This window comes from Falco peregrinus, chromosome 6 (assembly GCF_023634155.1).
Source record: "Falco peregrinus isolate bFalPer1 chromosome 6, bFalPer1.pri, whole genome shotgun sequence".
Classification (NCBI taxonomy): domain Eukaryota; kingdom Metazoa; phylum Chordata; class Aves; order Falconiformes; family Falconidae; genus Falco; species Falco peregrinus.
In genome coordinates, this window is record NC_073726.1 from 42,626,381 (window position 1) to 42,654,331 (window position 27,951).

Below are 27,951 nucleotides of genomic sequence, written 5' to 3' on the forward strand. Positions count from 1 at the left end.
CATTTATTCTCATTGCAGAATAAGGAGTTAGTACTTAAATCAAGCAAGTGTTGTTATTCCCGATTCTTTTTTTTTTTTAATGATTAATATCTACAAAGTAGAGGTGTGTTAGTTTGTGTGGTTTGGTTTTGGTGTTTTTTTTTTTTTTTTCCCTGTTGCATTTCAGAATTCTATTAATATAAGCAACCTAGTGTGAGAAAAAGGCTCCAAGCATTAAGAATTTGTCATTTTCCCCCCTTTAAATTTATTGGAGCGAGAACAAAAGATTGCTCCCCCCAAAATGACAGTAATCCCTGGCTCACAGAGTTGCAGGAATATTCGTGGAGAAAACCCTTGTGTTATATTTCTGTCCTTCTAAAGAGATTTGTCTCCTTTAATGCTAGTCTTGCCTAGTTATTAAAGTCCTTCCTTCAAGGAAGAACGGAATATATCTGGCAGTACTTGTCATCATGAGAGTTTCTCTTTCTCTAATAAGTGAACCTTGACAGAGGATATGGAGAGGCATAGCATTCAGTACGTCTTTATAGTTTGAAATTGCACTGTGATAATTATTTCTAAAATTGTCTAAACTCATCTTTTCCTCATTTTGTTCTGGTTTCTTCTAAACTAAATTCATAATGAAAAATCAATTGGAAACCTTGGTACAAGCCTTAGTTAATTCAGGATAGGACATCTGCTGCATTTCCTCTGTCCATAAGTCCTGTTTCCTTAATACAGGGAAGCTCATCTGGGTTTGCCATAATATGTTTTTGATAAATGTGATACCTATTACCAATCCACTTGTTAGTTTCTGGTGTTTATAAACAAAGTTAGTTTGATTTGTTCTGGTATTGAGTTTATCAATACATTGAGGTAATCTTTAAAATCCCACTTTAAATATAGATGCTTTTTCTCATTTTGCCAGTACTCTGAGGGGGCTGGTGTCTAGTTAGGTGCTTAAGTTCTGGAGAGTAGTGAGAATTCAGATGTCTTCTCAGTTAAGTAATTTTGTGGGCTGTTGCCAAGGTGACTCCCTGATCAATGCATTAATTTTATGTATTGGACATCAGAAACCTCTGGTGGCTGGACCAGTGTAATTGGCAGTATTACAGTACTTAATTTGGAGGTATCAGGGTAGGTTCTGTATTTGCTTTAGAAAGTGATCCTACCTAATGGATATTAACAAAGCTGTCAAGGAAATCACTGAAGGCTTTTGACGTGTACTTGCTTATGAAGTAAACTCTGTATTTATATGATGTTATATAAATGAAAAAGTCAATAGGGACTTGAGTTCAAGACTCAGGCCTAATCTTCGCTATGGCTTGTTTTGACTGTTTCTATTGGTGTCAAAGGTTTGTGTGTAAAAAATGCCTATTTTGTCTAATTAACTTCATTCCCTTGCACTTAAGCTGTACTGCTTGTACTGCTTATACTGCATTCTAGGAACTGTATAATACTATCTTTTAACTATTTTTTAACAATGAATCCATATATGGTAGAACTATATAATAATGTACTAGACATCTAATTTGATGTTCCTATTACAGCTTTCCATGTTTTACATAATTTTGAAATTCTTGCACTGGTTCTCTTGGAAATAAGATCATAAATATAAGTTTGGTTTGTCTATTTTGGGCAGCCTTTTGCCTGTTTCTCCTTAAATTTAGAAACTGTATTCAACAGTAAATCTTCTTTACCTTACAGAAAAAGAATTGAAGAGCACTTTACTACATCCAACCTTCAGCAGTTTAAAAGAGAGCAAGGTTTTACAGAAGTCTCTCAGTTTACAGTATGCTTTTAATAACCTATCTATAGAGGATGGTGCCAATCCACATTCCAGGAAAAAACGTTTTCTTTCCTATCCAAGATATGTAGAAGTGATGGTTACAGCAGACACCAAAATGGTTCGTCATCATGGGCAGAATTTACAGCACTATATACTAACACTGATGTCAATAGTAAGTGAACTTAGTTCATAAGTATTAGCAATTTCAGTTATTTATGTTCTGGTTTTTTCCTTCTGCAACTTCCCTGTCTTCTGATTTGACTGAATTCTGACTTAAAATGTTTATAGAATTTTTCTTTTAAAAAACCAAAACAAAACAGAAGTGGGGCCAGAACTTCAGATTATGCATCTTTTCAGTTTAATGCAGCAAGGTGTGTAGGTGAAATGCGGTGACCTATTTCTTGATCTGCTGTTGCATTAGAAGAATTCTTAAGCTTCAGTGAGTTAAATGTATAGATTAATTACAGCAGACAGAGGTTAAAAGGTATTGTGGAAAAAATGCTTGGCTGTAGTAATCCTAGTTTTTAAAGTAATTTCAAATTAATATGGGTCAGACTGAGTTGGCATCATTTAGTTGAGCACTTTCTGCGGTGAATTCTTTCTTGGACCAAAAATCACTTGTATTGATTCAGGACCTAGTACAATAAGCTCTATAAAATCAAAAGGTTTACCATGACATACGTTGAACCATTTTTTAGGCAAAGATGTGCTAAAATATTCTGCATAGTAATTATTTCCAGATTTCTGTCCTTCCACCCATTAAAGAAGCTTAATTTATATAAAACTGCATCTATCTTCGGGCTTTCAAATTAAAACATCTACATTTAGGTATCTATAGAGATACCGGCCTTAAGTAAGGGAGCTAGTCACTTGACCGGTTATAGACATCTTGTGGATGAACAAAATAGCTTTCTAGTTTCCACTGGGGTCAACTTGCTTCATAGGAGTGTCCAGTGCCATTTAACATGCCATAGCACCTCTGACTTGGCCTCAGCTGCTCCATTGCAAAGTTGTGAAAGTCTCCTCAGACCATGTGTCATACCTACCAGTTCTGTGTAGGTGTCTGATAATGTATAGCATCTCTAGTTAGGCAACTGAAGAGAGTTCTGCTCACTGTAATGCCTAGATCTCCAGCTGATGGCAGTAGAGGTGCTGTTACCTATTACACAGATGTAGGCACCTAAATTTAGAAGGTGAAGTTTTCTTTAATTGGTTTATAAGAAAAATAATTAAATTTTAAGGGAGATTAGCATACTTTAATTTTATTAACTCTTCTGAATTTTTCCACTGGCAGTGATGTGAAAGTCTGAAAGTACACGCGTATATATGTAAAAAAAGGAGTATTGAAGGGTGTTTTTTTTCCTTTAAATTAATTTGGAGTTCTTTTAGAAACAACTAATCCCAGAGATGCCTTTTTTAAATAAAGTTACTTTTTAATACAGAGCTGTACTAAGAACTAAAGTGGTCAAAGCATTATTTTAAAATAGAAGCTGTTTTTTTAACGAAACTTTACAATAAGAGGAAATGGAACATTTATTGTATAATTTTCATGAGGCACTGTTGTGATTATAGCTAATGTAATTCCTGGTGTGTTTTGGGTTTTTTTAAGAACAAATATTTTTCCTGCATGTGTAGATGTTAGACATTCAACCACTATTCCTTACAGTGCAATGTTTCCTGTGTCTTTTCACTTTACATAACTGGACTTCTAGGTAAATAGGATATGCATTGTATAATTTAGTGTTAATATTTTTAACTGTTTCTAAGATCTAGCATTTAACATATAGATGTATGAGTGAAAGAATACTAGTTCTTAGCTAAAAAGCTTGTGGCTTCATTCCTGCGCTTGCCTATCTATACCATAAAACTAAGGCTTAGGGCAGTTATTGCTGGCTTGGAGGTAATGATACACAATAAAACACTAGATCTTTAATGTGGATTGATATCTTTGAATACCACAGTTGTTAATGCGTATAAGAGCTGCAAAAAGGTATCAGCTGTTAGACATGTACATCTGTTGTTTCAACATTACTTTCAGAATTAAGTTTAAGATGTTATTTCTAGAAATGTTTAGCTTTTATAAATGCAGATTATATTTTAAAATATAAAATCAGATCTTAATACTGAAAAAAATCTTTCAGAACAGTTAACTTTGTGTGTCCCCCCTCCCCCCAATACATATCCCAGCTCATACCCCTTCTCCTTGAAGCATTTCAGCAGTGTTGTAGAATCACAGAAAAAGTAAAGTTGTAAAGGACTTCTGAAGTCATGTGGTCCATACAGCATTGTCAAACAAATCCAGTAATGCATATGAAGATACAGTCTTCAGTCTCTTCCTTTCTCTTCCTTCTCATTCCCCATAATAGTTATTTTTTCAGTAAGCTATTAATAAATGTGAAAAATAAGTAAACAAATAACTGTACTCTTTGCTTTGTAATCTGTATTAGAATTTGTCAGTATGCAGGTGGGTGATTTCTTGATCCACAGCCTGTTAGTGTTTAAAATAGAAGCATTGTTAGTCTTGTTTCATTACCCATAAAGGCAAGAAATGAAACTATTAAATTTTATCTTTTCTGCCATTATACAGATAGCTTTGATTATTAAATTTAACTGGTAGTTGTGTCTGGTCAAGCAACTTCTCCCTTTTATGGGAAATTGTCAGGTTTCTGGCATTTTAAAAGACCCAAGTATTATACTCTACTCTTTTATAATCATTCTGAAACTTTTAAGGATATTCAGTTTTGGCTTGGATTTTAAAGAAACCTAAAAAGTTTAAGCATAAAAATACCATTGAAGTTTAATGAACTTAGACATCTAGCTCCCAGAAGAACCTTTGAAATCCTGGCCCATTTTTCTTTTTTTTTTTTTTTTTTTTTTTTTTTAGAATCAACAAAGCCACTAGAGTAAACTTGCTGCTATAGGATACTGTTTTATGAGTGGAAAATAAGAGCTGAAATATACTGCTCAATATTTTTAGGGGTTTAAGTGTCTTGTCACTCATCCAATTCAACCCAAAAAGGCTTAACTCTCAGCATGCGAGTAATCCCATAGAACTGGAACTGGAATGTGTTTTCTCATTTCTTTAAAATTGCATAAATGTTGGCAAGACGCGTATTTACAGTATTTACATGTCTTGGAAATAAATGGAGTTCTGATTGAAATATGTATTGAAAGTCCTAAGGCAAAGGTATTCCTTGCGCTTTTATTGTATTGAAATACAAAAGTTTTGATAGAGTAGCATTATTTAATGTGAAATTATAAATAATTTGTGATAGTTTAACTCACAACGTTCTTTCTTGTTCCTCCAAGTGCTGCATCAGCAGAACAGGCAGTATGTGCTGCCTTAATAGTTTTAGTAGCTGGAGGACTCTTTTAAGCATATTATGTTCTGACAGTTTGAAGTCCCTAACACAAAGGTTTGATTTTTAGCAAGTGAATAACACATTAAGACACTGGAGTTTACTGTAACGGCACAAAACCCTCATCAAATCTGGGTCCATAATGCATTTTGAAGTGCTCTCCTCTTTTTCTGAATTTGGTACCTGACAATTACTGACATATTTTTAAGAAATGTTCTGTTTATATAGTTTGGGAATAAAAACTTTCTTGGTCTGTTCTTAGTCTGCTTGCAGAAAGACCTTTGTAATCTTGCTGTTCTGAAAACGTGACATGTAAAACCACCTGTGGTAGGGCTATGTTAGCCAGTTCAGATCATGAACTTGGCTGACTGCCTAGTCATGTGAGTGCTAGCGTTGGAGCATGGGAGGGGAGCAGCCATGCATTCAATGAGAGGATGAAGGCGGCATCAATTTAGATTGCTTAATTTGCAGTGAGAATCGTAAAATAGCATTATGTGACTGTAAAATAGTACCATTATAACATGATATTAAGAGCTGGTATTTTTAATTTTCATCAAGACAGGTTCCTAACTTGGACTGTGCATAAAGAACAAAGCCGTGGACAAAGCCATTTATGTAGACTTTCAAATATGTGCAAATCAAACTGCCATTGAAGTATCTTGAAATAGTTACTGTTGTTCTAGTAATATTTTGTGGCTATGGTAACTTACTGAGATGTAAATTGTAAAGCAGCGAGTAATAGGTCTTAACAGTAAAAAAAATTCTAGTTGTAGTCTTGGTTATACTTTGTTGTTGTTGTTGCCATTCTGACAGCTAATAATCAGCACTGATGGTGAAATATTTACTATGTGGAAAGATCCCCTGTACCAGTGTGCTGTCCCTATCATAAAAAAACAGCTGAATGATTTTGTCATAATGCATATGGAATTAACTTAAAGAATATTTTCATACTTTCTTTGCAGTTCATACCATAAAGTGGTTAACAGTTTACCTTTCCATAATACTCTGGAAAAACATAGATGCATGCTAGCATTTAAGAATATTTGACATTACTGATTCTGCCATATAGTCATCATTTAAAAATAGGCAGTAGACTTGAATAATTTATAGGTTAAAAATGTCATTTGTATGACTAGCATCTGAAAGGCAATAAATATTTTTAAATTCAGAATTTAGTTCCTTGCATTATTATTATTCCTTGCATCTACTACTCTAGACTACTAAGATTGTATTTTACCCCTTTTTCTCTTGGATCATTGTATTGCTACTAATGCTGTAGGAATGTTCAGTGATTTTTATCTCTTATTCAGTGAAATCTGGAGAGCCAGCACAAAGGCATTTGTTTCATGCTTAACTCTGTACCTTATCCTGTTTCTTCTGTATTTATATAAAACCACATGATCCTGTGCACTTTGACATGGTTAAAATGAAAATAATTATTTGATTATGAACCAATGAATATACATAGCTGGAAACCATTATTTTCAAAGGGTCATTCATACAAAATTCTCCGAGCTAGATGCTTATCTTGACATATGGATTTCTATATGGGTATATAAAAAAAAACTGCTATTTTTTGATTTGTGACTGTCTGTATTCCAGCTCCAAGGTGCCTGTATATTAAATGTCATGCCTCATACCTCTCTAAATCTTGAGGTCCACCAGCTAATACAGTTATTAGAGCCAGCAGTGTGCCCAGGTGGCCAAGAAGGCCAATAACATCCTGGCTTGCATCAGGAATAGTGTGGCCAGCAGGACTAGGGGAGTGATGGTCCCCCTGTACTTGGCACCGGTGAGGCTGCACATCCAATACTGGGTTCAGTTTTGGGCCCCTCGCTACAAGAAAGACACTGAGGTGCTGGAGCGTGACCAGAGATGGGCAGCAAAGCTGGTGAAGGGTCTGGAGCACAAGTCTGATGAGGAGCAGCTGAGGAAACTGGTGGTGTTTAGGTTGGAGAAAAGGAGACTTGGGAGACCTTATCGCGCTCTACGACTACCTGAAAGGAGGTTGCAGTGAAGTGGGGGTTGGTCTCTTCTCCCAAGGAACAAGTGATAGGATAAGAGAAAACGGCCTCAGGTTGTGCTGTTGGTGGGGTTTAGGTTGGATGTTAGGAAAAACGTCTTCACCAAAAGGGTTGTCAAGCATTGGCACAGGCTGCCAGGGAAGTGATTTGAGTCTCCATCCCTGGAGGTATTTAAAAGCTGTGTAGATGTGGTGCTTGGGAACAGGGCAGTGATGGACTTCATGATCTTAAAGGTCTTTTCCAACCTAAATGATTCTATGAAATTTTGCAGTATGTGTGCAGGCATATAGTTGCCCATCTTTACACTTCACTGCTGTTAGTGCTATTTACTGCTATTGTTATTTAGATGATGGTGGTGGTTGTTAATTAGAAATCTAATGATTAGACTAGTCCTTGTCTCTGACTTTCTCCTCAGCAGTACAGGGTTCAAGGTCTATCCCTACAGTGAAACCTCAGTACTGTTTAATTATGACAAAGGCCTTCTGTAAGCTACCTGGGACTCTTCTCATGTATAAGAATGAGACATTCTGCCAAACAACACTTGTATGTCTCTCTGAGTAGCTTCTAATGGCTAGAAAAGCCTGGCCTTGTTGTGCCTTGTGAAATTATCTTTTTGGGCAGTTTCTTTCAAATACTGAAAGGAAGGATTCTTTGACATCTGAGCTGTACGTGATGGCATTTGATGTGATCTGATTATAGCCTCGGTGCATATTTTCATCAAAAGGCTCTAGATGATGATGACTAAGTCAACATTTACTGACTTACTGCAATATTAAAGGGATATCTTTGCAACCATCACAGCCCCAAGTTAGAGATAAGACAGAGCACAGCATTCCTAGCAGGGCGACTCAGCCTTTAAAAGGGATGTGTTCTTCCTTTTTGCCTTCACTAGAGCACAATAGGGAGTCATCTGGAATCTCTTCTTGGTTAACTTGAGGGATGGTAGATTGGAGAGGACTTGGATGAGGGGACAAGAGATGACCTAAAACTCATAGGAGGCAACTCTGAGGTGTGTAGGTGTACTTGCACAAGTCTGCATGAGAAGTGTCTGCTGGCTTTAGGTTCCACTGGTGAAAGCACAGGTATGTACCGAAATATGGATGGAACAGAATGGGAGTAACACCAGCAGAAATAACATAGCTCTTTCTCATTCTCTCAGTGAAGCAATAAATGCTGTGATGACGACTCTATCTTATGACTTCAGACAATTCTAGGGTCTTACAAAACATATGAGAGAATCAGCATATGACAATGGAAGAGGTGAAAGAGAAATTTCCCAGATCCCGAATATCTTACATTCTTTCCGCATTATAGTGATAAATGAGAGATTGCTGGAGCCTGCAAAAGACATCAGCTAAGAAAGTGATACCATGTTTCCTTCAGGGTTTATGAATGTTTGTGTTCTCCTGATATTATGGTTGTGTGTAACTGACAAGAGGAAAGAAAAAGAGGTTTTGTGATAGAACATTTAGGAAAAGAGATGAAATCAAATTCTGTTTGGTTATATAATGTATTTATCTTCCAGCCTCTAGATTTACTTGCTTGTTTACTAGTCCCTTTTCTAAATAGGGCATTTTGACACAATTCAATCCTGGTTTAATGGACAGTTACAACAGAGGTATCAAGAGGAACTAAACTTTGTTGTGACCAAGTTGCTTCCAGTCACCTAGAAGCCACAGCTGTAGTGATGACAAGATCTGGCTTAATCCTTGAGAATTTAATGAAAATGAAATCTGTGATTCTTCCACTGAAGGGTAACTAGCTTGATTTATGTATGTATTTCCTTTCTTTGTTGCTGTGAGGTCTGAACTGTTCTGTGGTGTGGATGCTCATTTTAAGAGTCTGAAAAATCTCTTGAAACTAATTTCCCTTTGTCTTGGCTATTACCTCCTACTTCTGTGAAGCCTGGATTTAGATCACTGTAAGGCTAGTAGATCTGGAAATTGCAAAGAAATGGTGTATTATATCAAATTCCTATCCCATTTTGTCATCATTTTTCATGAATGCTTCCAATAAGAGCACTGAAAGAGGTATCCTTACAGGACAGGAGCAGGGAGAACTTATGCCTTTATTTTTTTCATTACAAATAAGAATCTCATATTCCAGATCTTTGATACTTGCCTGCATTCATCTATCATTTCAGGTCTTAGTTGATGATTTCAGCCTGCATGGTTCCCTAGGTAAACCATCAAATTTGCTTTGTGGTTTTCAGCTCTCAGGATTTTTACTTTTCATATGTGTTCAACCAACCTGCAGAATATACCTTGCTTCACTGGTAAGGGCATCTCATTATCAGCACAGAGTCTTGCCCTTTGATCTTTTGAAAGAATTAGTAATAACTAAATGGTTGGAGGTCATGAAAGTGCCCATGAGACAAAGGATCCATACTTTGATTCAGATGTAGGGTTAATGAGAGCAGTTACTTTGACATTTAGCATGAGCTTACCTGTTTTCAGTAAGAGAGAAAGGTGCTTCAGTTTCTGGCATAAACCACTGGCCTCTGACATCTAAGTGACATTATTTCAGGCATCAACTGTTCTCCAGACAGAGATAGCCAGTAGGTAATTCAGATAGGGCATTGCTATGGTGTTGAAGGTCCTGCAACAGATTTTCTTCAAGTGTGCAATCAGATTCTTCTCTCTTCTCTTCTTTGTATTTACTCAGTCTAATGCATACCTCCTCTGAGGTATGACTAAGTTATATTGGGTTTTGAAAAAATACTTCTGCTCAAATATTTTAAGTGGACATTGTGTCAAGAGGCAAGAAGGAGGACACCTGTCTGGGTTTTGTGTTCTTTGCCTCCTCTTTGTTATCAGATTTTGTTAGCAGATAACATCAACAGACAGCACTTAAACAACAGTAACAGATATTTTTTTTAAAAAAAAGGATTATTAATGTACACAAGGGAACATCCATCAACTACAGTAATAACCATAAACAAGAACAAGAAATGCTAAGTTTTAATCCCAGGAAGCCTTCGGCTTTGACTCCTTGCCCAGATCATTCTAATCACCCAGGATCTGAAGTGAGCCTTCCTCTCACATACTATGGTACAGGGGCCCTTTAAGAAACTGAGGGGTAATGCTGCACTGAAGATTGACAGTTGCAGTTTAAGCACTCGTGGTATTCTTTGGTGTTAGCTGAACCTAGTGAACTCCCCCATCCAGTTCTTAATCCCTTTGCCTATTCTACCTGATATATACCGTTGTAAAATGGGACAAATCCTGTATGTTTTGGTTTTTTTGTCCACTGTGTCAAGTGTCACTACCTCAGATGACATACATGCTCTTTACTTGTCAGTCAGTGAAGTGCAGCTATTACCTGAATTTCAGAGCCTTCTGTTCCAAAACAAGACATTAACTAAACAGTTTGCAAGTTAATGAAAAGGTGTTTCTGACTAATCTAGTGGCCTTCTGTGATGAAGTGACTACATGAGTGGACAAAGGAAGAGCTACGGTTGTCATCTACCTGAACTTCTGTAACACCTTTGATATGGTATCCCCCAACATTCTGACCGCTAAATTGGAGAGATATGGGTTTGATGGGTGAACTATTAGATGAATAAGGAGTTGGCTGTGTGGGCACATCTGAAGAGTTACAGTCAATGGCTCAATGTCCAAATGGAGACCAATAATGAGTGGTGTCCCTCAAGGTCCTGTATTGGGATCAGTACTATTTAATATCTTCATCAATGACAAACAGTGGGATTGAGTGCACCTTCAGCAGCTTTGCAGCTGACACCAAGATGTGTGATTGCTTGGGGGAAGGGATGAACCCCAGAGTGACCTGGACAAGCCTGGGGATTAGGCCCATGTGAACCTCACAAGATCAACAGGGCCAAGTGCAAGATCTTGCAGCTGGGTTGGGTCAGTCCCCATTATCAGTACAGACTGGGAGATGAATGGATTGAGAGCAGTCCTGTGGAGGACTTGGGGATACTGGTGGATGATAAACTGGACATGAGCTGGCAATGTGCGCTTGCAGCCCAGAAAGCAAATGGTATCCAGGGCTGCATAAAAAAATCCCCAACCCTAGCTAGTGGGTACAGGGAGGTGTTTCTCACCTTCTACTCCACTTTCATGAGTCCCCACCTGGAGTACCGTGTCCAGCTCTGGGGCCTCCAGTACAAGAAATATGTGGACCTGTTGGAGCATGTCGGAGGAGGAGCACTAAAATGATCAGTGGTCTGGAACACCTCTCCTGTGAGGAAAGGCTGAGAGAGTTGGCATTGTTCGGCCTGGAGAAGATTCCAGGGAGACCTTATTGCAGCCTTTCAATATATAAAGAGGACTCACAAGGTTGAGAGACTTTTTACCAAGGGCTCTAGTTGACAGGACAAGACATAAACCAGTTTTAAATTGGAAGAGGGTAGGTTTATGTTGGATATAAAGAGAATTTTTTTTTTATGATGAGGGTGGTGATACACTGAAACAGGTTGTCCAGAGAAGTTGTGAATGTGCCCCACCCTTGGAAGAGTTGGAAGTCAGATTGGATGGGGCTTTGAGCAACCTGATTTAGTGAAAGATGTCCCTGTCTGTAGCTGGAGGGGTTGGTCTAGGTAATCTTCAGAGTCCCCTCCAAGCCTAATCATTCTAGGTTTCTGTTACTGTATTTCTGTAGCAGTGCCTGTTTAATCATTAAAATCTAGATATGAAACAGTCTTGCTTTGTTTACCTGTTCCATAAAATTATGTTAATGCTGTATGCATGTAATTTTCTTTACATTATAAGCCAATTTCTCGCAGATCTCATTTCAGATTCCTCTGACATGATTTTGGAATGCCATATGAACCCGTATTGTTTCTTCTTTGCTAAAAAGAAATAAAACTTGAAATAGTTTGGCTGGAATTAGCCTCCCCTGGCCTCATACATCTGAAAATTAGACCTCTCATCTCCCTCCATAGTAAAGGGAGGAAGAAATGAAATAACTTATTTTACTGTCTTGTATGAAAATACATATATCAAAATATGTATCTTCAGATAGGCATGTCTACACAACAGTTCATCCTTTCTCTTTCCCCATTGATTATTGAAGGAATTTAGACAGCTTTGTTAATGTTAATTACATGAGCCAAGATGAATGTGACAATTGTGTTACGTTACTCTAAGTCAACAAATGTACCTTGACTGTGGTATTTCATGGGGAGGATAAATACCCCAAAATATCCTTCCTAGGTTTATTAAAGTGGATCTCAAGCTATAAGAGCACAGTATGAGCTTGATAATTTGTGTTAATTTAAAATTAGTTTTGATAGTAGCAAAATGGTAGTTTATTCCTTTCATATTTGGATAACCCCTTCTGCCTAAATAGCGCTTGAGCCTTTACAGGCACCTTTTTTTTGATAAAGGTATTCTGAACATGCCTGTGCCTAGTTGAAGTCTTCAGTGTTTGAGAGGTGCATCTCATTCCCACCTCAGAATAATTGGAGATTTGCTGGTTGGTAACCAAGAATGGAGTCCATATGGGAGGAAGCAGACAATAGCTGTGCTGTTCTGAAATGTGTTCCCCACATGGAATCCAAGATGCAGGTTCCTTCCCTGCCCTTATTGAATCCTCCATTTCCAGCTTGTGTATCAACAAAGGATGAAGGACAACACTATGCATTGTGCTCTCTCTAGTTTAGAGAAAGGGTGGGTATGAGCTGAGAGCCAGTGCTCTGTCAGCTCCAACTTTTCAGCAGAATTACTTGGTCTTAGCTACATAGGATTCATACACAGCAAGGCTGTGGTTTTACAAGCAATTTGAGCCAGTTCAGTTATAGGCTACTTTTGAAAGAAGTCTGCTGTTCTGCATGTTTCCCTCTGTCAGCACCTGTGTTGTGGGGGCTGCACCAGGAATGAGATCATGTTGATCAGTATAACAAAAAAAGAAAAAAAACCCCTGTTTTGCAGCTGGATTAGTTCCTTGATCCTGTTACTTTTGTAGTCTTGTAGTCTTAGCACAAGACAGAAGGGAGGAAAGCCAGTCCTTCTGCGTTTGGTGGCAACTCTTGTTTAGATAAGGCTGTCATTCAACAACTGCTTTAAGCCAAACTGTAGAATCCATATGGATGGGATGTCTGAAGCTGTTGAGAATGAATCTATTGAGAATGAATAAACTTATTATTGCTTTTATGAAGAATAACTTTCAAAGTGGTTCACTTTGGCGAGTGGAATTGACTTGAGATTTTTACTATCTGGCTGCAAGATTATGTGTAAAAATGCCTGTTTGGTATGTAAATACAAATTTTATGAATGAGGAAAGAAACCTTTGTATGTGTCTTGTATATTTCCAGTATGGGTTTACAACTCAGTCCAGCTTCCATTAAAAGCAAGGGCAAAAACTTACTGGTTCAAAGTTGCCTTCTAAAACCCTCTAATATTTTAGGTATCGATTCTACAAATCATCCACATAAACCAGCTTACATCTATGACAGTTGCAGTAACGCTAATTTTGTCTTTCTTTGATATTTTGTCAATAAACTACAGGTTTTACAGTGTGTAGTAAATACACTTTTTACACTAGCATTTCAGCATGTTGTCTAAGTGTTTGGAAATGAATAGCTATTTGTATATTAAAACCTGGGCAACTATTTTGGGTTTGTTGCAATATCCTTGGGTGGAAAGGTACAGACCAATGCATGAGATGTCTGTTGTATAGCAACTTGTTTTTCTTTGATAACTTGTTTACGTGACAAAAAGAGAGGGTTTATCAGATGAGTTTCATATTCTAATCTTCTGACTTTCTTCTCTTTAGGTTGCAGCAATCTATAAAGATTCAAGTATTGGAAATCTTATAAATATAGTTATTGTAAAATTAATTGTAATTCACAATGAACAGGTAGGAAAACTAAATATTAAAAAGATTTCTTTCTAATAGAAGAAACTAAATACATGAATTTGCATTGTAATTCCGAAGTTTAAAATGTTTTAGTTTTAAATACAGAATATTTTCTTTAACTATAAAATTATCTTTTAAAATAAGAGACTCTATGTCAAATGTGAGGTTAGCTGCAGAACCTCTATTTAATGCCTGTATTTCCCCATCTCTCTACTAGCACCTCCTGTTGACTTAAATGGACATAAATCAGATACTGTATGAAGCTTATGGCATAACTACCGAAAGTGTGGTTATTCACATAGAAACATGACAGGGAAATGAAAGCTTTTATAGAGGGTTTTCAGCCCTAACAGCTGTAATATTTTAAGATTGTAAGATGTGTACACTTTTCAAATACATGACTCTATATTTATTTATCGTAAATGTCTTGTCACTCTATTAAAAAAAATATTTAACACCTGGTGCATGCTCACACACATTGATTATAATAATGTGTTTCCATGACTGGTGACTTGTAGCTAAATTAAGATCTGATCCTGCAAACAAATCTGTGTGAGAGAACTCTTATTGTGGAGTCCCGCTGACTTCCTATCCACACACAGCCATTGTTTTGCAGGTTAGGGTCACAAATGACAAAGTAATAAGTGCAAGGGCATGAATATTAAACCCCTTGGTTTTTTTTTGTTGTTTTTTTGTCTTTTTTTTTTTTTTTTTGCCATTTATTGCTTAGGAAGGACCAGCTATCACCTTTAATGCAGCTACCACTCTTCGTAATTTTTGCTTATGGCAGCAAGCACAAAACACTTTGGATGATGCTCACCCTTCTCATCATGATACTGCTGTTCTTATCACTAGGTACAGTATTTGAAATAACTGTTGTTACAGAGCTAGGTGAGACAAATGCTTTGGGTATTTTTACATCATTTTTTTAACCATTTCACTGATGTTTTTCATAGATAATTGAATTCAATGAAGACTGTCTTGCACTTCCCAAACGACTAATTATCAATACATGAGCTATTACTCTGACAGTGATATATGTTGTTAACTAACCATCTGATGAACCTTTCATTAAAGATGATGGAAATTACTTAGACCTGGGATTGCTACAAGGAAATGAAGTCTTTAGTGATTGTACATATATGTGATAGGAATGGAGTGTTGTATGTAATGGAATCAGCTGAATGATGCAGTGACTGTGAGCTCCTGGTAGCCCAGGCATAATTTGAACTAAAAGTTTACAAATGGAAAACATTTGAATATTGGTATATATTCTTCCTGTACACAAATTGCCTCAGTGAAGGTTCTGATGTTCATCCACTGAGATTCGTTTTCTCTTTTGCTGTTCATTTTCATTTTTTTCCCCTAGTGTTCAAGTTAGACACACTCCAGCACTTCCAACTCTGATATTTGTCCTGAATTTTATGTTGTTTTGGCAGATGGTCCACTACATAAGTTAGTTTCAAGTATACTGTAATCTTCATGTTTTTCAGCAGCGTTTCATGCTTAGTCTCCCTTTTTCATTGTAGAGAACTAACATAATATTTGAATTTTTATTCTTTGCAAGCCAGATAGAAGGCAATACCGTGAGCTTAGTCAGGTGAATTTAAATGACTTCTTTCACTGGAATGCAAATTGTTTGGACTGTAAGATTAAAAATTGAGAATCAGATTTGCAGTTGCTCTAATTAAACAGCAACAGTGAAATACTTTAAAAATGTTATTTTATTTGTTGTAATAATATTAAATAAATCTTTTCCTTCAAGGGAAGATATCTGCAGAGCTAGAGAGAAGTGTGATACTCTTGGTGAGTTACTCTTTTTTTAATCAGTATGATTTTATAACAGAAAATATATGAGCATTTCCCTGTAGGGAGAAAAATCAATTAGGAATAAATCAGAAAATAAATGTAAAAATTAAGTCACATAGACAAAGAAATCAACTTCTCAATGCCATACTGCCCCGGTATGTACTTTGGTGCCAGGTGGCTGATCATTTTGTGTAAATCTGCTGCATAGTTGAGGCATGACTTTCAACTCAGGTGCCATAGTATTTTCTTCTAGAGTCACTCCTCCTACATGAAAATTCATTCTGTTAAGCTTTTATATAAGGATTCAATCTTGCAGGTTTAGCAGAGCTAGGTACAATGTGTGACCCACTACGCAGCTGTTCTGTAAGCGAAGAAAATGGATTGAGTGCTGCTTTTACTATAGCGCATGAACTTGGACATGTGTAAGTACCTATTTTCCGGCAGGTAATTTTTTTTTTATTATTATTTCATTTTTAGTATGACCAATCTCCTGTGATGGGCTCTATTTCTAGAAGGATGCAGTCTGCTACGTTCTTTTAGAAGTCATTATTTTTGCCCCTTGCAGTGAGCTAGCTCTACCCCAACCTAGAGACAGAAAAATAGTGAATTTTATAACCTGGTTTATATCTTTAATTGTGGGAAATACTGGCCATACAGCTGCCTTCTGTCCTTTTGTCATACGAACTGGTTGGAACACTGGGACAGGTATCTTCAATGTGCAACTACAGTCCTGTTAACTCCAGCTGCATTCTAGTGCTGATAGGAATTTACCTTTAAGAAAAAGCAATTAATGTAACGCAGAAATAATCTTCCTTGTGTTTGATCCTTTCAGAATACAATAGAGTAACACAAAGAGAAATACTTTACACAGAAAAATAAGAGGAGATGACAGCATTTTATTTTATGAAGCATACCTCATCAGTGATGGCAGAAAGGTGCTATACTCTAGCTCCATGAGGCATGCCACAGTGTAGGTAACGACGACGTTACAGAGCTCAGTAGCTAGCTTGTTAATTTTCATGTGCCTGGAAGTTCATTTAGATATATGCCATTTGCCATGGTACTTAAACCATATAAAAGATATACAATAAGAGGATGTGTTAGTTGCATAAATATTATGTTGATGTGCTCTGTAGCTTGTTTTTGTTTACTGAATAATAAGAGTTACGATGTGAATATTGGGGTAATATGTTATGGATAGTCTAGCGATGGCCTGTGTATTCAATTGAGGAAATGGGATGTTCATTTAAAGTGGCATACTCCCAAAACTGGAATTTCTCTGGTGAACTAAAGAACTATGTAATTGTAAAATTCTTCATGTGCCCAGCATTATATAATAAGGAGCATTTTGGATAAGGAGAGAATTTTGAAGGCATTTTTCAGATACCTATTGCCATAATGTCAGATAGTCATATTAAGTGTGTCCCATTAAATAATGTCAGATAGTCATATTAAGTGTGTCCCATTAAATTTTAAGGCATTTTCAAACTCAAAACTCAAGCATTTGCTGCTACAACAAAGAGAGTTTCAATTAATTATTGCTGAATTTGTTTTGGAGTTTGTCTGTTTTCCTTTTTAGATTTAATGTGCCTCATGATGACAGTTTTAAATGTAAAGAAGCTGGAATTAAACATCAATACCATGTGATGGCTCCTACTTTAAATTACCATACAAGCCCATGGACCTGGTCAAAGTGCAGTCAAAAATATATTACTGAATTTCTTGAGTAAGTATCAATATAATGCTATGGTTTTGGGTTTGTTGGGGTTTTTTTGGTTTTTTTTTTTTCCAATTCCATGTCTTTTTTAGAAGTATTTTAAAGGTATTGCTTAAATAGCATTTAGTGTTGTTCTTGGGTTTAACCAGTGACTTGTAGGGCCTCAGTCCTCCAGAAAAATGAGTGCATTTACTTCTTTGCATGATTCATAACCTTCTTAAAGTTGCACTTGGCATATAAGGCTATGAAGATTTATTTTTTTTTTTATAAATATAGTGGCATTGGCTATTGAAAATATCTGTACTATGATTTTAGTAGGTTAGAATAGGCACACTTTATTTCTGAAAGTTTTTCTTTAAAAAATAAGTGGTAGGTATAATTTGGCAGTACCATCTTTTTTCCTGTAAGAGTGTGAAAATGAGAAATGACAGCCAGAACACAAAAAACCTTAAGCTTTGTTTGGTGCATCTAATGCAAAATCCAATAAAAGAAAATCAAGTGACCTGGTTTATTTTATTAATTTTAATTAAAGTCATTATATAGGCATGCAAACCCATAACTCCACCAAGATATGCATGTGTAAGTGCTGTGTGAGTGGGCTCCCAATGAATTGAGTGTTCACATTTTGTTTCTGTTTTTACAACAGTACTGGTTATGGTGAATGCCTCCTAGACAAACCTAGTGGAAGAATATATGATCTTTCCTCTCAGCTGCCTGGGTCAGTGTATGATGTCAACAAGCAGTGTGAACTTATGTTTGGTCTTGGGTCACAAGTATGCCCTTATCTGGTGAGTGAACAACACACAGTCACACTCATTCTATACTAAAAATTCCTGAAAGGCAGGTTTAGAAATGGAATTTCAGGACTTGGGGTTCTGGAAGAATTTGGAAGAAATATGTCTAAGTTCAGGTTATATTCTGTTGAAGGGGGAAGAGTTCAGTGGGCAGCATTGCTGCTCCATATGCTAGAAATATATAGAATTAAAAAGTAGGATGCGGTCATTTTGATTTGTACATCTGTGAATGTGATTATAATTACTTTGGAAGATCTAAAACTACATAAATTAAGGCTTCCTGCCACTGCTGAAAGGGAATTAGTTCAACACTTTCTACAAATGTTTTCACATTATAGCTCCTATCTTACACTAACAGGTCTTTCTTATCTGCTTCTTTTAGTGCTTTTTAAAAATTTATAACTTGAAAGTTAATATGTTAATTCAAATATTTGTTCTAAATATTTGACCCAAAGTGTAGATTCCCTCTACTCTGTCAAGAGTCAAAAATATTTTCATGCCTGTTAGAATGTAATATTTGTATACTTAACCAAAAATTTCTTTAAAGCAAAATTGGGATCTGGAAAGGAAACTTGAGATTAATATTGAAAAGTTGTTATTTTGAAAAAATAATGTGGTCAGTGCAATATAAAATAAATACAAATATAACGTTGTGACTTCATTACTGTCAAGATGTCATGTAGAGTTAGATTTTGGACCAACTTCTTAAATACCTCTACTAGTATTGCATGGCTTGTCGGAGCTGTTTAAAGGACAGAATTTCAGATCAGATTTGGAATGAATTAAGCGGAGTTTTTGGTGAGGTAGAATGTTTAAGAGGAGTCAGGCTTTATGGGAATATTATAGAAAAGTAAAGAAGGATTCAAAGAGCTGAAGATGGTGTTCCTGAAGAATGCTTTGCAAATTTTTTAATCCATAAAAGTTATTTGTCCATTAAGAGTTGAAAAGGAGGATTTCTCTTCCATTTTGTAGTCAGTGCATTTTAGGAAGAATTCCAGTTAGAGTATTTTTCTGGGGATTATATGCAAACTGTGCTGTATAGAATCAACTGTAACCTCTTACCTCCTTTTTTTTATTAGATTTTCTACTAAATTAGAAAGTTAAGTTATCTATTACTTCTAGTGGGATCACTTCCAAATATTCCACATTCCTGCCTAGCCTTAAATTAAATTAATTTTGGTTTTGTGAGGTTTTATCTGTGGAAAATGGTAGTACTAATAGCAAACGCTAAGCCCACATAGTGCAAGAAAACAATACAAATACCCAGCTAATGTCTAAAACGGTGTTACAGGTACAACAGAAGTAATCTTGTTTTCTTTTTAGAAACAATGCAAACGCTTATGGTGCACAAGCACAGAAGGTGTTCACAAGGGTTGTCGTACTCAGCACATGCCTTTGGCTGATGGAACAGTTTGTGGTGTGGGAATGGTAAGCCTTGATTTCTTTCTTGGTACTTGCGTATGGCAAAATTGTTGATGTAGATAAAAATCGGTGCTTGCTGTGTGGCAGTACCGCACCTGTCGCATCCTGGTTGTGTGAATGGTATCTACGTGATACCTGCAGTTTCTCATAGTCCTATAATATTGTGACATAAGTAACATAGGTGTCTGTTCAGAATAATTAAATAAATTTACAGTTGCCACATTGGTTAAAAATAGGTGGAAGACCTCAGGGGAAAGTTGCCATCTTTTCTTCTGTTTGAAAAATTCAGATCATTTTAACAAGTAGGGTGTTTTCTTCATTGGTAGTGCTCCAAAGTTGAATTTCCTGGATACAAACCATATCAAAAGCATGTTTCCCGCAGTTTGTCTTGTGCAGGCTGTTTCACTGAACCAGAACAAATTAAGTATGAGTGAGTTAGGTGGAGGAGTACACTTTTTTGGAAAGACTGAGTCTTTGGGTTAGAATCCTGGTTTGAGTAGATATTTGCCCATTTTATCTGTTTTACACAAAATAAGAAAGCATGTATCAGTACCTCTTCACCTACTCTAGTAAGTTCCTTTACCACACATAACTCAAATTCATATACTGTCTTGCCTATTGTAACATAATTCAGGATGCTTGGATCTGTTAGTGCTAAAAATCAGGAGCTGTCTTCTCACTTATACCCTAATGCATAGAGCTGCCTGGTTATATGAGGTATGTACTGAATGCTTTGGTTACAAAAAAAAAAAGAAGAAATGGAAGCTGGATTTCCTATACCCAGTTCATTCCTTTATTTGGTAGAGTGTTTGGATGATGAGAATGCAGCTCACTCCTTCATCTGGCAGGTTGTTTTTGAATGCAGATCTTGATCTGTATCCTTGGATAATATAACTTTTCTTGGGCTGTCCATGAGGATCATGAATACCTAATCAGGACATGTAGTCAAGGGAGTTACAGAACCTTGATAGAAACTGTAGTGGTGGAGGCTAGTTGAATCCAGAGTTATCGGTGAAGATTTGAGGGGTTTAGTTTTGGATTTGTATGTAGTTTGGGAAGTGAACAGAAATTAGGTGGTTGAGTTCTATGCTGATCTGGTCTTTGGCTTTTCTATGTCTCAGTTCACCACCAGCACATAAAAGTATTTTCTTACCTGTCAGGGGATTGGGAGAATAAATATTTCAGAGATCTTTTACAAGCTCAGTTATGACACTGATTATCAAAGTATAGCTGGTTATGTTGAGCTGCTTTTAATAGTAGTGTGCTTTGGCAGCTTCAGGGACTGTGGGAGCAATGTTAACTTTTTATCTTTTGATAGTTTTAGAGGTTCAGAGATGATTAAAAAAAAATGTAGTCTAATTTCTATGTATAATAAGCTGCTACATTTCATTCAGTTATTACTAAATTTCCCCCAATATTTTTTAATCTTTACAGTTGCTTTTTTTTCTTTTCCTGTATTTGGTAAGATAGTAGTAGTGATCAATTTGAAGATACTGTCTTAATGGATCACAACTTAGTGGATAAACTGTCTCAAACAGTTTCATTCTCTCTTGCAAGATTAGGAAAAGGTATTTGAAGGTTACAGTGGAAGCTTTGCTTGATTAGATCCTATGCATGCAGGTGGTGTTGTAATGTTTAACCAATTTTTCAGTCAGTCACTGATCAGAAAGGAAGTTCGTCTTTATGTAAAACTTCAGGTGTAATCTTTAGTTCAATTGACTCTAATTTGCCAATATCAGATGACTTCTTTTATATAAGAATACAAAAACCTATTTTGTGCAATTACTCCAGTGAGCCAGTTTTCTGTAGGAAGTGAAGAGCTAATTACAGTCATTACCTCTGAAAGATGTAAGAAAGAGCATCAGTTGATCTGACAAATTATCATCTGTTCCTGTCTAAGGGGTAGCTCCTTTCAAGCTCAGTCAACAAGTTCTGTTGATGTTAATGGAAATAAGAAATGGCTACTAGGAATTGTAATTAATATTTGCCAGCAAGCTAAATAAATTTAATATTTGGCATTTACAGCATTATTGCTGTGATCAATACAGAAAAGATCTATTTAGGGCATTTGTAATTTTAGTATCTACTTTTTAAGCTTAGATTTGACACATGAGTATTTTCACAGTAGTCTTTGTTTTTCTTCAGGTTGGGTGTCTGCTTAGTGGATCTTGCTGTATGGACTGTTCTAATAGTCCTTGTGTCTTTCCTTCCCCCAAAATACAAGAAGATATAAATCTACTAATAGCAGGGATACTCAAGTGAACGAGTAAACAGCTTTTCCCGAGTGCCTGCACATCCTAATGGAATATCTTCTTGCCATATGTATTCTATTAGCATGCATGCATTTTGAAAGAGAATTGTTTTTCATGTCTCATGGTGCACACACCTGTAGAGCTCAGTGACTTCTTAATGTATATAATATTAGTAGTACATATGGATAGCATTTTCTTAAAATGTTAAAAGAAAAATGCAGCCTAACATTTCAGTGTCTTATAGAGAATAAAGAAAATATTTTCTTGGGAATTCGGACATTTCCTGTATTAATGTTATTAATTATCTAGAATTAATGTTACTAAAATAGAATTTTTTTAAATTTTACTTCAATTTGCTGTCTAGTCAAATGTCTTTGAGCCAACCAAACTGTACATTTTTCGTTCTAGAGTTACTTGGAAAAATGAATTTATTTTTGCTTGTTGGGCTTCTGCTGAAGTACGTGAAAATTTCTCTTCACTTCCTCTTTTTATACATTCTGAGTGCTTAGGTATGACAATAGCCTATAAGTAAAAATTCTACTGTGTCCAAGAACAGTTTCTCACTCCACTGGTATTCATGTTGTGTCTTAGCACTTCAGATGCTTTTAGTTTGCCTGTTCGGGTTCATAAAGATCTGTAGGAAGCTTCTGCCAGCTCTTCTAACATCACATAGACCTTCCCTGAAGCAGAGGATGCAACATTTAAATTCTTTGGCCTGACTGGTACTTCAGAGACAAAATGATAGTAAATATATCTAGACATGCCATACGTAAACATTTACTAGTTCTGCAGTGGTGAATTTCTACATACCACATAACTACATTAATCATTGCTTGAAAAGTGTTTCTGGTGTTCTTTTGTAAGAGAGATTATGAAATATAAGGTACACATTCCTGAATTGTCTTCCTAAATACAATTATATGACTAACCATGATATAAAATTTTTATTAGTGTTATTTTATTGTGTAATGAGGCACAATGACATGAAAAATGTCAAATGGTTAGTGCTTTTTCATGTTTTGTCTCTGTAATCAAAGCTGCTATGGGAGTATCTTCAGAATTAAGATATGTGCCATGTGATTAATTGGAAGTAGCCTGCTCACTGGATGCCACAATGGATTTCATATATACAGTTGTAATTTTTGTTGTGATGGTATGAACTATATGTACAATATAAAAACATAATAAATCACAATAAGAAAAGTATTTATATGCTGGGTTGCGGACCAAGATACGATAGGAGGCCCCTATGTATTACAAGACATATGAGAAAGTTATTTTCCATTAGGTCAGAAACTGGTATGCTTTAATTGGCCTGATTTCCTTCTCTTAACCATCATAATTCTTGTTGTCATCACGTTTCAGGTAGGAGCTAATTTGATGGATGTTTAGGAAATGTGCATGACTTGAAGTGGTGCTAAAAGAGCTGCTCCCTTAGGTTTTCTTGTTACATTCTAGTCAGAAATTTCTTTGTGTTCTGAAATTTCTGCAGACCAGCAGGCTCTTGATATTATCTGTTTGGATTATGTTTTCAATTGTTTTCTTTTCTTTTACTGTCTGTTTCTTTTATGTTTTGGGAGGCTACTTGATTTGAGGGATTTTGTGGTGAGGAATTTACTTTCATTTATACCCTGGGATAGTACAAAAGACTTCTCCTTACCTTGAGCAGAGGAAGTTTTGGAGTGGTTTTCCTTTCTTTCTGAAATTCCAAAGATGTGAGTTTGGCCAGTGATTCAGGTTTTGGCATCTTGGATATCTTTGTTCAGATTTAAAAACCAACAACAACCCAAACCCCATAAATTAATGTTAGTAGATAGAATCCCTAGATTCACTGGATTTGTTCATAATTCTAAATCTACTGGGTACCATCGACCGTAGCGTTGTTGATGTCATTCACAGAAAATACTTAATCTCATTTTATGGAGGACCTAATTAAAAGGAGTAGTAAGCTAGTAGTATTATGGAAAAGAATATCTATGCTATTATGTATAACCGAATTGGTTACAAAGCAACTGATTCCCAAACTCTCCTTACACATATCCATCTCCGGTTTACACCTGGCTCAGAATCATGGCTTCTTTATCATGAAGCGATGCAGTTTATCGCAGTGTAGTTTAAATGATATTCCAGTGATGGTAACTCATCTGTTGGAGTTCGTGATGTACATCTGAGCCAAAAAAACCCAAACCACCTCCAAATAATAGCTGGTGAAACTGTCTGTCTTCTAGGAGTAGCATTCTCAGAACAAGTCTTTTTTTTTGCTCTGAAAAGAACAGCAAAAATACCCAATAAAATGTCTTTTTTTAATAATTATTTTTTGAGACACTTGAGAGTTGCACTCTGATCCTTCCTGGACTCCTGAGCAGTATACAAATATGCCCATATTCCATTGATTCCTTGGACGTTAGAAGGCAGAGGTAGGATGTAGTGTAATGAAGCTGGGTTAATTAGCATTGATAATATACAACTGTGGGCTGGCTTCAGGGGTGTCGGGTTGGCCGATGTAGATACGGTGCAGGTGTGGCTGGTTCTGTTAAGTGGTTGAGAGCGTGAAGAGAAGAAGCAGAGAGAACACACACCCTGGATGAGGTGAGGAGAAGGCAGCAGAGGGACTGTGTGAAGTGTGCTGGTATGAGGTGGTGAAAGACCTTGTTGCAACTTGATAGGTTGGAGAGTGTTGCAACAGTAGGAGGTAGCTATCTGATTCAGACCCAAACTTTTTCATGTCCTGGAGCTGTCCTAGTGTTCTACATAGTGGCATTTTGCTACTTAAACACTGAAAAAACACGTGTCAGAGAAGTCTGGAAAGAGCTGTTTAACAGCAAGAAGGAGTCCACGTAATACAAATAATAGTTTGATTGGAAAGCATATGCCATTTTGAGAGAAATGTTTATACCTTCTATTCACTGTATATTCATTGTATATTGAGCTAGTGTGTCTAAAAATATCTAGAATAACTATTGAGTGAATTAAGATTTGATCCTACTCCCTTTATAGCCACATAAAGTGAGGGATACAGAGACAGTTGAGAATGGGGATGCAAACCAACAAAGAAAGAATTGCTTTGATCAGTAAAAGGAGTACCAGTCTCCGATTCTGAAGTATGTTTTCTGCAATTCAGTTGTAGGTTACTACCCATGTATTGATTTCTTTTCAAAACCATTGCATTGCTTGATTACCTCTTGAATGTAATACATGAAGACAGTTAATCTGAAAGAATAATTAATTCTATGTGTATATATGTAGATATAAAAAATTTGGATGGATTTTAACAGAGTTGGGTGATAGGGGGATGTGTTCATCATCTGGGAGGTAGCAGAATAATTTTTGAACCATAAAAACAAGGTGAAGTATATTTGAGAGCTCAAACCAAGAATTTTTACTGTAAACTGGGATTTTTGTGAAGTACTTTTCTGATGTGATTTTGGAGAAGTTTTCTGTGGGAATATCCCAAGGGAGAAATAAAATGTGTAGATTTTCTGCAATAAGAAATTGAAAATGTTGAAAAAAATTATTGAAGTATTGTGGGTTTTGTAGATAACGTCATCTGAATAATAAAGGTAGGCTTGTTCGAGAATCCATGGGGTTTTTTTCTTCCTAGCAGCTGGTACAGTGCTGTGTTTTGGATTTAGTATGAGAACAATGCTGGTAACACACTGATGTTTTAGTTGTTGCTAAGCAGTGCTTACCCTAAGTCAAGGGTTTTTCAAGTTTCCCATGCTCTGCCAGTGAGGAGGTGCCCAAGAAGCTGGGGAGGGAGCAAAGTCAGGACAGCTGACCTGAACTAGCCAAAGGGGTATTCCATACCACGGAACGTCGTGCTCCATATAGAAAATGGGGGGAGCTGACCAGAAGCTGCCAATGGCTGCTGCTTGGGGACTGGCTGGGCATCGGTCAGCGGGTGGTGAGCAGTTGTGCTGTGCATCACTTGTTGGTTTTTGTTCCCCCTTGGGTTCTATTCCTCTCTCCCCCTCTCTTCTTAATTACAATTATTATTGTTGTTGTTAATATTATTTTAACTTTATTTCAGTTATTAAATTGTTCTTTTCTCAACCCATGGGTTTTATCTTTTTCTGATTCTCCTCCCCATCCCATTGTGGGGGTGGGGGGAGGGAGGGAGTGGCTGCATGGTGCTTAGTTGCTGGCTGGAGTTAAACCATAACAGTCCTTTTTGGTGCCTGTTTGGTGGGTCTCAGGCGCGTGACCCCGGGAATCGTGCACAGCAGCTTTGAGAGCAAATAAATCAACACTGTGACCAAAGCCGAGTTAGCTCAGTTGCAGAAAGGGCTATTGCAAAATACAGAACTCGTGTCTACTTCTGCAATGCTTTGTCCTTTTCATTTTCTCCTCATACTTGGGTTCAGTGTTCAGTCATCTTTGTTCATTTTAAAAGCACAGCAGCTACCTGTAGCGTCTGTGGAAACATGCTGGTGTCTAGAAATACATGAATTATTTTTCCTGAGCCTCCTTAAGGCTGCACAGAGCTCCAGCGCATGAAGCTATGTCCTTATACACTGAACATCAGTGTTTCAGTCTTTGCCCGAAGACTTTAAAAACCATGTGTATCTCTGGGAGTAGTCTGGAAAATACAGGCAGCAAGAATGAGCTTAAGAGTCCTTTTTCTGCTGTGAGCCATACCAGGGATGTGTATGAAGTACTTGATTTCAGGAGTGCTCTAGGCCTGTTCTGCATGCATCTATCACTGTCCTTGGCTCAACTGAAACTTAGCATAGCCTGGCAATTAATGCTTTAATAATTTCTTTCAAAATTGCTTTCCTGGAGATTTAGCAAGTTCAATAAGCTAAGGAGATAAGTTGGAAGTATCTGGAATCAGTTTGTTAAATCATAGTTTAATCCATAGGCAAGAGTCAAACAGTTTATTATAAGCAGGTAATTAATAAATCAAATCTGGGTGCCTTTGAGTTCATTGATCCCAAATTTGAACCATTAACTCTCCCTCTCTCCTCTGAAGATATAATAATTGCATGTGGATTTAGATCAGAATTTCTACCTTTTTGATAGAAAATCATTTACCTTGGCTAGAACGGAGTTGCCACTTACTGCAATCAGTATATTTGTAATTATGAACAATACCCACTTTACTGATGCATACTTTATATCTGCCGTAACAAATGTAGGGGAAAAAATTATGAGCAATTATATTTAAGTATATCAAAGTTCTGTATGTCATGGTATTCTCAGTGAAGCAATGATTCAAGCAAGCACAGAAGAACATCTGGAATGCATCTAGTGCCAGAGTTTTCTACTGTGACTTCATCATGTTGCTTCTGTAGGAATGCAGCAGAATAATAGCTGAGACAAGTTTGTTGAATAAGCTATTAAAATCCCAGATGTGAACATGTGCTTTGCATTTTTATGGATCAAAATAATGCTGTTGTGGGTATAAAATTTCATTTTACAACTCTGTCTTTTCCTGAGATCTCCCTTCAAGTTACTGTAAATATTTTTGTGGGTGGAAGAAGAACCTAAACTCTAGATCACTGTCCCATATTTGGATGCAGTATTTGTGAAGGGAGATTTAGAATCTTCAGCCTAAAGTAGGAAATAATTATTTTCTAAGATGCTAATGACAGTTCTTGGAATGGCAGGTTCTTAATGTTTTCTGATACTTACTTTATGGCTGCACTATGTAAAAGTCTATGTTTCATTGCTAGGTACTAGATACTAGGTACAAGAGGGTTTGAGTACAAAGGTACCCTGAGAGAATCTTGAAAAAACTAATAAGAACTAACAGTAAGCACTACAGTGAGAAATCATATGCCCATATGCAGTGAAATAATGGTGCCTTTTCGGTGTTTAGTTAAAGCATTAATTTTAGCATCAAGCAAGTGATTTTCTGGCCAGTTTGCTGGATCATTTAAGTGGTTGATGACAAGATAGATATAGCTTTTGTTCTGTGTTTGCTTTGGGCTTCAAAATCATCTTTAATGGTCCTGTTCTTAAAGGTAGCCTTTCTGGGCTTAAAAGAT

At 36.6% G+C, this 27,951-nt stretch overlaps 1 protein-coding gene across 1 annotated transcript in view; it reads left to right on the plus strand.

The window, feature by feature from the left end:
- The window catches only part of ADAMTS20 (ADAM metallopeptidase with thrombospondin type 1 motif 20), a 100,109-nt gene that overhangs the window by 16,065 nt on the left and 56,093 nt on the right, over positions 1-27,951 (plus strand). Inside the window, exons 4-11 of the mRNA XM_055808930.1 lie at positions 1,684-1,937; positions 13,884-13,967; positions 14,698-14,822; positions 15,733-15,773; positions 16,093-16,198; positions 17,356-17,502; positions 18,140-18,281; positions 19,611-19,715. Coding sequence (XP_055664905.1) covers positions 1,684-1,937; positions 13,884-13,967; positions 14,698-14,822; positions 15,733-15,773; positions 16,093-16,198; positions 17,356-17,502; positions 18,140-18,281; positions 19,611-19,715 — 1,004 coding nt within the window. The remainder of the gene's footprint in view (positions 1-1,683; positions 1,938-13,883; positions 13,968-14,697; positions 14,823-15,732; positions 15,774-16,092; positions 16,199-17,355; positions 17,503-18,139; positions 18,282-19,610; positions 19,716-27,951) is intronic.